General features: G+C 39.2%; 1 protein-coding gene across 5 annotated transcripts in view; it reads left to right on the top strand.

Moving 5' to 3' along the window:
* The window catches only part of SLX4IP (SLX4 interacting protein), a 128,763-nt gene that overhangs the window by 12,672 nt on the left and 103,651 nt on the right, over nucleotides 1–12,440 (top strand). For all 5 annotated transcript variants that reach the window (XM_067469094.1, XM_060785880.2, XM_060785872.2 and 2 more), the window contains exon 2: nucleotides 3,347–3,400. In XM_067469094.1, the coding sequence (XP_067325195.1) occupies nucleotides 3,374–3,400 (27 nt within the window). In that variant the 5' untranslated portion in view covers nucleotides 3,347–3,373. The remainder of the gene's footprint in view (nucleotides 1–3,346; nucleotides 3,401–12,440) is intronic.

Here is a 12,440-nt window from a genome sequence, read left to right as displayed (position 1 = left end):
AAAGTTTGTTATAGGTAGATATTTACTTAATATAATTTGGTTTTTTTAAGACACAAGAGACTAGTCAAGGATTACCAGAGACCTGTGGGATCTAAAGGCAATTTCTTCAATCATTTTCAAGGCCTGTTCTAATCTAACACTACAGAAGTTAGGGATCCCAGAAAATCCAAAACCTATGAGGTGATTGGTCTCCCATGGTAAAGGAATACCTTTTAATTCTTCTACGAACACAGCGTTGTTTCCCTGGCCAACAAATATGAGGCTGGGCGTGTGTGCAGCAGATGTGTTTCATCCTCAATCCCCTTGCACTGTAGTCACATAAGAGTAATTGCCATATTTTGACTGCATTTGTTTTTATTTCATTTCTACCACTGTTAAATCATCAAAGGTGCTTTTTCTTGGCAGAAAATCAGGATGTAATAAATGGGGAAAGGAAATGAATTGGGTGTGGGTGGCACTGCACTAGCAAAAGGAATGGTTAGTGTTTGGCAAGCTTTGGGTACACTAATGGTTTTGGGTAGAGTGGTGAATGCCTCAGTTTTGGAGACAAAATATGGAAAGGGAAACAGAGGGTTTAATCCAGTGAGACCCGAACAAGTGGATGTACCTTGCTTGCTAACAAAAGATAAAATGGATGTGTACCTGTTGGCTTTTTCTTGTAGAGCTTTGATGAGTAGTTAGATTTAGTATAGAAGCCTGAAAAGCTTTTATGTTCCTATGTGACACTTGAGAGTAAACAAGTTGTTATGATTTTTGCAGGTTTAATGGAATTGTACCCAGGTTCTTCTGCTATGAAATGTGACAGTTTGCAAAGAATAGGAAAGATCCTTCTGTTACTTTATTGAGTAGGACCCAGAAAAGTAAATTGGATCAAGTCTTCATTTGCTTTTGTAGTTCTTTGGGGAATTGTTCTTTTCCCCCACCGTCCATTTTTCTTTCGTTTTTTTAATCTGTTTGTTTATATTGGAGCTTTGCTGTAAATCCATATGTCTAACCACTGTCCTTTTGTCAGAACAGTTCAGTTCATCAAAGCAGCAAATGAGCAAATAGCATTTATGAAATTGCTTTTTTCTGCTGCTGCTGCTAAAGTACTTCTTGAATTGTTTCTCAGTATTGAAAAGATAGATGAAGTTGACTTTATAAAGCCATATTTTTTTCAGTTGAAGGCACATGGTTACACTAAAGAATCTGAGTCTGCTCAGATTCAAGTTATGTGCAGCACATGAAAACCATGATGTATCAACTGAAATTTTATTTTCAGACTGAAATTTGATTGCAGTATCTCTGAGCAAAAGGTGACTTCCACAAATCTTCTCTTTCCAGCAGGTGGGAAAGCAATGGTAACGATGAGATTGAATGATATTTTGATCTGAAGCACAGCCCACAAGGAAAGAGAGAAATAAACTTTTTTTCCTAATTATTTTCAGAAACTATTTCTTGTTACATTGCAAATAGACTACTGCAATGCGCTCTACATGAGGTTGCCTTTGATGACTGTTCGGAAGCTTCAAGTAGTCCAATGGACAGGAGCCAGGTTGCTCACTGGAGCGACGTACAGGGAGCACACAACTCCCCTGCTACGCCAGCTCCATTGACTGCCTGTCTGCTACCGAGCACTCTTCAGAGTGCTGGCTTTAACCTATAAAGCCCTAAACAGTTCTGGCCCAGCTTACCTGTCCAAACAAATCTCTCTCTATGAACCACTTTGGAGATTAAGATTGTCAGGGGAGGCCCTGCTCTTTGTTCCACCTCCTTCGCAGGTGTGTTTGCTGGGGACGACAGACAGGGCCTTCTCAGTGGTAGTCCCTCACCTATAGAACTTCCTCCCTAGTGAAATCAGGTCAGCCTCCTCCTTCCTGACCTTTAAAAAGAAAGTGAAGACTTGGTTCTGGGGCCAAGCCTTTGGGTTAAAATACAGCACAATAGGAGTAGAGGGAATATGCAATCATGACTGGGACAGCCTTGACTACGTTTACGGATTGTGTAGTTTTTAATAATTGATTTAAATGTTTTTATTTTATTTTATGCTTTTACCATTGTCTGTTTGATAAGGCATCAAATTGCTGCCTATTGTACGGCCACTCTGTGTCCCCTGCGGGATGAGAAGGGTGGGGCATAAATGAGGTCATTTCTCGGCTGCCTTTCAGGGCAAAACCTCTGTAGCACAAAATTACAATATCATAATCCAATAAAATACAATAATTTAAAACATTTCATAGTCCATCCCAATATTGATTTACAACTAATGAAGACAGAACTTAAAAAGCAGCAGTAAAACCATTAAAACAGAACTTTATAGCAGCAAGCCATTGAATACTTGCTTAAACTCAGATTAAAGCAGATTAGGGTTCAAACCATCATTCATTAAGCCAACTACATATTTCTGGGGAGGGAGATCAACAAATATGGGACCACTACCAAGAAGACTCTGTTGTGCATAGTGTGTTTCAGTCAAGTCCAAAACAGAAGACATACTAACATTGCACCCAGGCAAGAAGAAAAAGAACAGAAAAACTTCACTTTTATCAGCAAAGTTAAAACATAAACTTGCAATGTTGCAAGCAAAACAAACAGTGCAACAAACTTACATAGTCCTTGTAAACAATACAGAATAAGGCTTCTTCATCCAAATGAGAGAGCAATACAAATGGTTGAGCAAAATGCCTGAGCAAAGGCTCCTCAGAGCAAAAGTGAACTGTATTCCAAAACCCATACAGTTATACCCCACCGTGTGTGGTCCAAACTTACTAGTTGACCTACATTAGCAGCTGCACATAATAATCAACAGTATAAGGTTTTCTTTAACACACACACACATACTTGATCCTGTTACGACTTACTGTAACAGACTCTTCCCTAGTTTCCATTGCTATGCCAGTTAAAGTGACACATGTCTGTGGCGGCATCATAAAATAAAATGTTTGCAGGTCAGGTAGAACTGGGTAAAATAAATTTTCTTAGAATCAACCATCCATTATGGTCATCACACACACACACACTTTAAATGACCATGCAACCTGGGAGTTATCAACAGGTAATGTTGTCGGCCTCTGCAACTGAATTGCCATGTAAAGGAAAATAAGATTATATATATATATATATATATATATATATATATAATCTTATTTTCCTTTACATGGCAATTCAGTTGCAGAGGCCGACATACATATATATATATATATATATATATATATATATGTATGTGTGCGTGCGTGCGTGCGAATGCATGCATGCATGCATGCATAAAAAGGTCTTCCTTCCCTGTCAATTGTGAGTATTTTGACACATCAGTGTCAACGTTCATTGCTTCTTCTCTAAAGTGACTCTTCTTTTGTTTACTTCCCAGACTCTCTGTGAAATTTAAGAACCTGTCATGACATCACACAAATTGGCTATTAAGGTAAGCTGCTCTTCAGAACATGAATAGCAACTGATTATTGGCTTAGCAAACTTTTCCTTTACTGAAGTGCACATCCTTAAGATCCTAACTCATTCCAGTTCAGTGCTAGATTAGCATGGCAAACAGTGGCATCAGTCCAGCTGCTATTCTTGTGCACAACACAAACACATTTTGTGGCTTGCTTTAGCTTTGTAGCTTTCTTGTAGTGTACCTTGAGGCAAACATTTGTAAAACAGTGATACTCGTCACCATAAAGAACAAACCATATCTATGTGATTGATGAGAGAGGAAAGGCAGCATACTGACTGCCCTTGGATGGGAGATTACCAATGAATCCCACGTGCTGTAGGCTGTATTTCAGAGGAAGGAACTGGCTAAATCACCCCTTAGTATTCCTTGCTTAAGAAAACCCTATGAAATGCATGAGTTTGCCATACATCAACGGGCAACTTGAAGGCGTACACACACGCTTACATAATCTGTGGATAATTTAATGAGTTTGAAATAATTTCTACATGTAGTACAGCACCTTTTGATCCAGCCCAGTTTCATTTCATCAAGTCATATCATTTCAATTAGTATTTTATATTTTTTTAAATGCTTTGAATTATTAATCATAACTTCAGTTTGAATTAAAAGCCTTTTTCTATTATTACGACCCCGCATATCAACTGTGCACACATAGTATCAAATCACACATAACATTGCCTTGGGAGTGATTGTGCTCTTGGGTGGTCAGTCTTTATTGTTTTACTAATGGTTGAATGGAATCTTCCATTTTTGTTTCTCCTACAGCTTTTATAGCAATAGAAAATAGTTATTATCTTAACTCATTTGTTGGACTTTCAGAGTTGAAACTTAAGTTTCATAATTATTCTTTCCATACATGTATCTTATCTCTGCTACCTCAGAAAGCAGGCTAGTGGTATGCATAGCATCATTTTCTGTGGCTGTGGCGATTTATACAATGCCAGATAATGGGTGCTGCTGAACAGGGCAGAGTAGGAAAACATGAAGGCATTAAAACAGCAGTCCTTAGTTTAATGAGGAGGACAGGGCATGTGTAGAGGGAATTAAATTTACCCTGTGTGTCTGTCTGTCTATGTATTTATCTATCTATATGTATTGCTTTCCTCTCTCCACTGGTTGTCTTTTCTTTCTCCTTTTCCTGACATCTGGAGTTTTATTTATTTATTTATTTTCTATATTTATACCCCGCTCTTCTCCCCCCAAAGGGGGACTCAGGGCGGCCTAACAAAAGCATCATACGATGCTAGCATCATAAAAACAACCACAGTACAATCAAAATATAAAAAATTTAAACAACAATTAAAACAATTAATTAAGACACATCCATTAAAATCGAAATCCAAAAACCAGTCTGGGTCAATTCATTGCCATAAGTTGTGTGATCTTTTTCCACTTGCTGCTCACTGATCAAATGCTTGGTCCCACAACCAGGTCTTGGTTTTCCTTCTAAAAGACAAGATGGAGGTGGCCAATCTCATATCTCTAGGGAGTGCGTTCCATAGGCGGGGGGACCACTGCTGAGAAGGCCCTGTCTCTCATCCCCATCAACTGTGTTTGTGATAGTTGTGGGATCGAGAGCAGAGCCTCTCCTGAAGATCTTAAACTTTGTAATGGTTTGTGGCAGGAGTTACGTTTGGACAGGTAGTCTAATATGAAGGGATTAGGATTTTGAATTTCAGATCCAGCTGCTTTGAAGCCGTTCAGTTAAGTGATTTTAATGTGCCTCCTTTTGTTAGAGGTGCCCATCTTAAATGTTACTAAGCCACAGGGAGGAATGGCATTCTTTACTAATTTTTTTTGAAGGAAGCAAAGTAACATTAGCAGTTTCTTCTTCCAAGAAAACCGAGCACTTTGGGACTCATTCTGAAGAGACACATATTGGTGTTTTACTCAGAGAAAAAAATCCTTTTATTAGAAATAACATTTTCTACACAGTAAATAATATTTAAACAGAAATATTTTCTGTTCCGAAAATACTGATTCATGTATAGAATATGGCAAAATTATTATTTTGGGGGGGGGGGGTATTTCTGACTATAGAGCAGAATACATGCGGAACTGTGAAGATTCTTATTAGTCCAGGATTCTCTCTATTAGGCTTTCTCAACAATTGAGAAATACATTTTTGAGTGTTTTACAAATATTTGTATTGTCACAGGGAATAAAGGTCATTTTTTAAATAAAAAATAAGTTTTCAAATGCCATTGCACTATTGGGCAGAGTATAGACTTTGAGCTGCGTATGGCTCCCTCTGGTTCTCCCGATCACATAAAAAGAGGGCGATGTTTTTTGTTTTGTCGTGTCAGGAGCAACTTGAGAAACTGCAAGTCGCTTCTGGCGTCAGGGAATTGGCCGTCTGTGAGATTGTTGCCCAGGAGACACTCTGATGTTTTGATGTTTTATCATCCTTGTGGGAGGCTTCTCTCATGTCCCCACATGAGGAGCTAGAGCTGATAGAGGGAGCTCATCTGCACTCCCCGGATTCAAACCTGCGACCTGTCGGTCTTCAGTCCTGCTGGCACAGGGGTTTAACCCACTGCGCCACCGGGGGCCCTAGAGGGCGAAGTGCCTCTTGTGGAAGCCTATAGGCACAGTAATTCATCTTTCAAATCACTTGCATGAACCCCCTCCAATGTTAATAATGATAATAATAACCCCCCTCCCCAAATACCATCAAAGTTGGAGTTTGTTTTGCATTTTTGGCAGTGTCTATGGATTCTAGAAAGAACTGAGCCAAAAACTTGGGCCCTAGGTCCACAAAAGGTGTCTAGTACAAACAGTCCTTGAGTTACAAACATCTGACTTTTAAACAACTCAATAGTTATGATCGGAGCAGAAACAACAGGAAGTAAGAGAATTCTACCCCTAGGAAAGCAAATTCACACCTGAAAGAGTTATCATGGGAAAAGGGGGTCTCCACTTAAGCTGGGCTAGCAAGGTTTCCACAAAAACCCAATTTTTTCACAAGGACAGAAAGAGAGGTGAAATCTTCTGAACAGGGGAGCAGACAGGAAAACAAACACCACAGGGGTGTTAATTCTTCCCTGTGCATGAATATATGTGTGTGTGTGTATATATATATGTGTGTGTAGATAGCTGGATGGATGGATAGATAGATAGGCTAGAGTTACACTTAAAAAACAAAAAAACAAACCTACAAAACCTATCTTGGGTTACTGTAAGTTTTCCAGGCTGTATGGCCATGTTCCAGAAGCATTCTCTCCTTACGTTTCACCTGCATCTATGGCAGGCATCCTCACAACCTCTGAGGATGCCAGCCATAGATGCAGGCGAAACGTCAGGAGAGAATGCTACTGGAACATGGTCATACAGCCCGAAAAACTTACAGCAACCTAGTGATTCCAGCCATGAAAGCCTTTGACAATACACTGAACCAATCTTGTTTGTAACTTGAGGACTGCCTGTACATGGGTTGTTCATTGTTGGTTGGTTTGGGTTTTTGCAATTCCCAAAAGGTAGCCGTGATCATTGTGAAGGAAGTAAAACAATGTGATAAGAGAATTGCAGAGGTAGGCAGCTGCACCCTTCCAGGTGTTTAGGGCTCCATTTCCTTATCAGTGGACATACTGACTGGCGCTTATGAGAGATGTCGTCAAAGACATATGGGGTCACAAGTTTGTCTTCCCGTTTCTTGACTATTAATCATAGTTAATTAAAACCTGACATTTTTGGCTAACAGTGTGATTCACCAGAACTTTAAATCAGGCATCTGGTATATTTCTCTCTTTGAATATAGCTTGGTTTTCTCCAGAAAAACCTATGACATGCATACAACATCATTTACATTGCCTTCCTGGACTGGTTATATGTTTGGCAGGCACCTCAGACAGCGGATTTTGAGTGTCATGAAAGGCCAACCAATTGATAGTTATTTAGTTATCCATTCTTTGAGGAATGGGAAGAAATAATTGTGGGAATATCTGCTTCATTTGCAAAAACACCTTGGCTAGCTATATATGCTTGACTGTATCAGGCAGCAAAATGCTTTGGACCAGGCATCATGCGTTCTGCACCCTGCTTCTATACTTGCATTCAGATCGCAACTGATATTATTATACGGTATCTCTAGTTCATTCTTTGAAAGCTTTGAGTGACTCTTAAATTAGTCAGGATGCTAGAAAGTGGATGAAAAAGAGCCAATCCACAGAAATTAATTAACGATATCTCCTTCCATGCAGTTCCTGAGATGCTTTCTGCTCATTTGTTGTTTTTTTTTTTTAATCTAAAGTTCATATTAATAATTAGGCCAGCTAGAAGGTACAAAAAATCAATTTCATGTTTGGAACCCACCTATATTTCAGTGTCTTAACCATTTTGACAGAGAATCCTTAAGAAACACCATTATAGGTTATGTTTCTTCTACTCCCTGCTTCAGGCGGTATTGGTAGCATTCAGTTTATTTGTACGTGTAGGCATGGAGAGCTAACACGGAGTAGTGGTTTGAACACTGGAGTAGGACTCTGGAGAATTTGGTACAAATCCCTGCTCAGCCATGGACACCTACTGGATGTCCTTGGACCAATCATAACACTTTCAAAGGAAGGCAATAATAACCACCCTCTGAAAAAATCTCCCAAGAAAACCTCATGATAGGACTTGAAGGTAGACAACAACAAAATGTGTGTATTAATCTATTTGAAGAGGTCAGATGTTTTCCAGTATGTGTTATCTTAACATGCACAAAAATCCTTACAGCACCCCAGTTAATAGCATGTCTTTGAGCCACTAATGTCTTGACCTTTCATAGGATAGAAGTGGTGAGCTTTTGCTATTGCTGTCAAGGGAAGGCATGACAGATGGTGATCTTCTCTCAACATTCAGCATTGTTCATGGGCATTTGATTTTCACTGAGAATGCATTGGGAAGAGGCTCCCACTTCCCTTCTCCCCAGCAGAGCATAGTCAAGTTTACAATTGACTTCCAAACTCATTGTGGTCTGGAGACCGCTGATTCGTAAACAATAAACTCAACTCATGTGAAGAAAAAAAAACAACATAAGAAGAAAGGTTAGCCTGACAATGAGTGTTCTCCTGCTTTTTTTTTTTTTGGAGATGTACATCTCTCTCTCTCTCTCTCTCTATATATATATATATATATTATTTATTTACCTTACTTATATACCGCTGTTCTCAGCCCAAAGGCGACTCACAGCGGTTCACAACAAATACGAACAGCAAAAATTCAGTGCTACAGTATAGAAACAGTTAACAACCTTACACATTACACGACCCATTCACTGTCGTCTCGTCATCAAAAACATGTTCCAGATTCGTCATCCATTGTTCCATTCCAGTGTTCATTAACCAATCATTGCACTAATTATTCGAACGCCTGCTCAAACAGCTAGGTCTTCACTTTATTGCGGAATACCATTAGAGATGGTGCTAGTCTAATGTCCATAGGAAGGGCGTTCCACAGCCGAGGAGCCACCACCGAGAAGGCCCTATCTCTCGTCCCCGCTCTGTGCATAATGAGTACCTTAAAAACAAAAGAACCAATGAACAAAATCACCAAATTTGGCAACAAAACATCTCACAACACAAGGAGTGACCATCACTCAAAAAATTAAGATTTTGTCATTTGGGAGTTGTAGTTGCTGGGATTTATAGTTCACCTACAATCAAAGAGCATTCTGAACTCCATCAATAATGAAATTGAACCAAACTTGGCACACAGAACTCCCATGACCAAAAGAAAATACTGGAAGGGTTTGGTGGGCATTGACCTTGAGTTTGGGAGTTGTAGTTCACCTACATCCAGAGAGCACTGTGGACTCAAACAGTGATGGATCTGGACCAAACTTGGCACAAGCACTCAATACGCCCAAATATGAACACAGATGAAGTTTGGGGGGAAATAGACCTTGACATTTGGGAGTTGTAGTCACTTGGATTCACAGTTAACCTACAATCAAAGAGCATTCTGAACCCCACGAATGACAGAATCGGGGCAAACTTCCCACACAGAACCCCTATGACCAACAGAAAATACTTAAGGCCATCCAAGCCAACTCCCTTCATCAGAGCAAGAAAACGTAATCAAAGTCCTCCTGACAAAGAGCCACCCAGCCATAGATATAGAGATAGATAGAGAGATATGATTCATACATTCACAGGTATAGTATCATAGATTTGAAAGGGGCCATTAAAGGAGGACAATGATTTCTTGCATGTTCCAGGGTGGGCAAACCAGACAATCTCCACATCAACACTCACAAAGAAACAGCAAGAAATACTGTTTACCCACAAGCAGAAAGAAATTACATATATTAGAAACCATCACTTTCTCATTACTTTATTTTCCAGAGCAACAGACTGGGCCACAGCAACGTATGGCAGGGGACAGCTAGTACAATATATATATGGATCAAGTTTCCATATTGTATTGGGAATCTAGAAACAGTAGTTATGATGGTTGATCAGCAGTCTTGTGTGGGCTTCTGGTGCCATATGGAAATTTAGTCATGTGTTGTCTGCTTCTCCATTTATTTTGGCAGTCCCCTTTGACAGTGACATCAGGAGAGTTGCAAAACAAAACAGCTTCTTGTAGAGTTCTGCTTGCTACCACGCAAATAAGTATATTCTCAGTAGGGCGTCTTCAGAACAAGAGAGTCTTGTTTCAAAATTTGTATTTTCGCTGTTCATTTAATGAAAACAAACCCAGAGGGTGGTATATTTTGTTTGCCTTTTTTGGGAGAAGAAGAATTGGATCTGATTCCATTGTTCCATTAACTTCTTTATATTTCTGTATCATTTATTACCGCAAGTGCTCTGTGATATCTTTTTATTATGTTTGTTTAATTGATGTGGGCTTCATTCTCTGATTGTAATGGTACATTCATTTATGTGGGAGCCAATCCCCTTGAGTATAGTGGGATTTACATCTGAATAAGATACCACTATTTCATTCATTTTAGTGAAATCACAAAACCCATCTAGTCAGGCTTTATTCTGCTGCCTAATTGAGAAAGGGAATGTTTTCTGTGTATATACATTTATAGCTCTGTGTCCTACCCACCCCCCAATAAATGTTTCTTTTACTTTCCTATATTTCACTTACAAAAACCGTTTACCAAGAATATTTCCCTTTGATTACTTTATAGATGCCAAAACAGTGGAGGGAACGTGGGTGTATAAGGCTGTTCGTTGCAATAGATTTCAGATTATAAATCAGTGCCGACTTTTATGGTAATGTGCGTTTGGCATCACACTGAAGTACAGATTTTTGTTTTCTATGCAGATTGCAGTTTCTGCTCTGTTAATATATTGCCTGAAATGTTTTCACTAAAAACTGTTTGTGAGACTGGAAAATTCATCTGCTCATCTGTTTACGTCTCAGTGGCTTCAAATGTAATTTAGGAAGAGAAGAACACCTACAGTCTTAATAGCTTTACTTCATAGAAGCACATGGATCTTATTAGTTGTCTCTCAGAGGACTGCAAAATAGTTTTTGTTGCCATAATGCAGTATTTTCAGTAGAGGGAGTAGTTGATCTATATTTGGGCTTTAATCTGCAATTGTTTGGTTGGAAATTAATACTGCTTTAAATGAGGATTGTTTTACTAATCTTATGATGTGTTAGGGAGGGCTGTTTCATTTTAAGTGTGTGTGTTTCAGTTGCTTCTTGGACAGAGTGCTGTAATGTGTTGCAATAATGTACAGTAAAATGTGATGCAAACAGATGTATGTTGCAAAGCAGCCCTCAAGTCTCTTAGCTGGATGTAAGCCCAGTTAATCTGAAAAAGAAGCCTAACTCACTGAAAGTTCAGTGGTAATGGCATTGGTAGCACTGCTGCTTCATTTCTGAATATTGCCCATGTCAGGCCCTTTTAATATGGAGCATGCTGTTAAAATATTATAGCATGTCAATATGGATTAGTAGTAAGAGGATCCTGGATACATTTAAAGTAGCAGATATAATATAGGTAAGGGCCACAGTGGTGCAGTGGGTTAAACCACTGAACTGCAGAATGTGCTGACCGGAAGGTTGGTGGTTTGAATCCGCAGGATGGGGTGAGCTCCCGTGGTTAGCCCCAGCTTCCGCCAACCTAGCAATTCAATAATAGGTACCACTTCGGTGGGAAGATAACAGCACTCCATGCAGTCATGCCGGCCACATTACCTTGGAGGCGTGTATGGACAACGCTGGCTCTTCGGTTTAGAAATGGAGATGAGCACCATCCCACAGAGTCGGACTTGACTAGACTTAATGTCAAAGGGAAACCTTTACTTTACCTTATAATATAGGTAGTCTGTGTCATTACATGTCTAGCATTTCTGCTATAATACAATATTTTTTTAAAGAAGTGGTGTAGATGGTATCTGCTGTCCCATATACCCAAACCAATTGTGGTGAATAATGTAAAATCGTCTTCAACTCTGATTTAGGAACAGAATTAATTTAACAACGCTAACTGAATTTTATTTTAAAACATCAAAAACTGGCATGTTGCTAAAACTGGTAGCTTCTAGTTTTCACTCAGCCATCTCCATCTTTTTTGGATTATGCTGTGATTTATGTTTTATGAGGTTGTTGTTATTATTATTATTATTATATTTATTGTTACGAGACTTTCAAAAGAAGAGATGCTGCATTATTTATTTATTTGCTTCATTTATACCTTGCCTTTCTCACCCCCTAGGAGACTCAAAGTGTCTTACAACTCCGGCAAAATTCAATGCCCCATAAAACATGACAATAAAACATACCCCATAAACTAAAACAATTAAAACGCTTGAGTAAATAAAACACATATAACAAACATATTAAAACATATAAAGTGCATAATTCAATTCATCTATAATCCTTATTGAGACTCTGTCGAATTCCATATTATCCAATTCTTTTTAACTTTTTCCTGAAGACCAGAAGGAATGGGGCCAGTCTGATGTCCCTGGGTAGAGGGTTCCACAGCCTGGGGGCCACCACTGAGAAGACCCTGCCTCTCGTTCCCACCAATCATGCTTGCAAAGGGGGTGGAACCGAGAGC

Source organism: Anolis sagrei, chromosome 1 (genome assembly GCF_037176765.1).
Source record: "Anolis sagrei isolate rAnoSag1 chromosome 1, rAnoSag1.mat, whole genome shotgun sequence".
Classification (NCBI taxonomy): domain Eukaryota; kingdom Metazoa; phylum Chordata; class Lepidosauria; order Squamata; family Dactyloidae; genus Anolis; species Anolis sagrei.
Note: the sequence above shows the minus strand (reverse complement) of the source record. Positions and strands in the feature narration are given on the sequence as shown.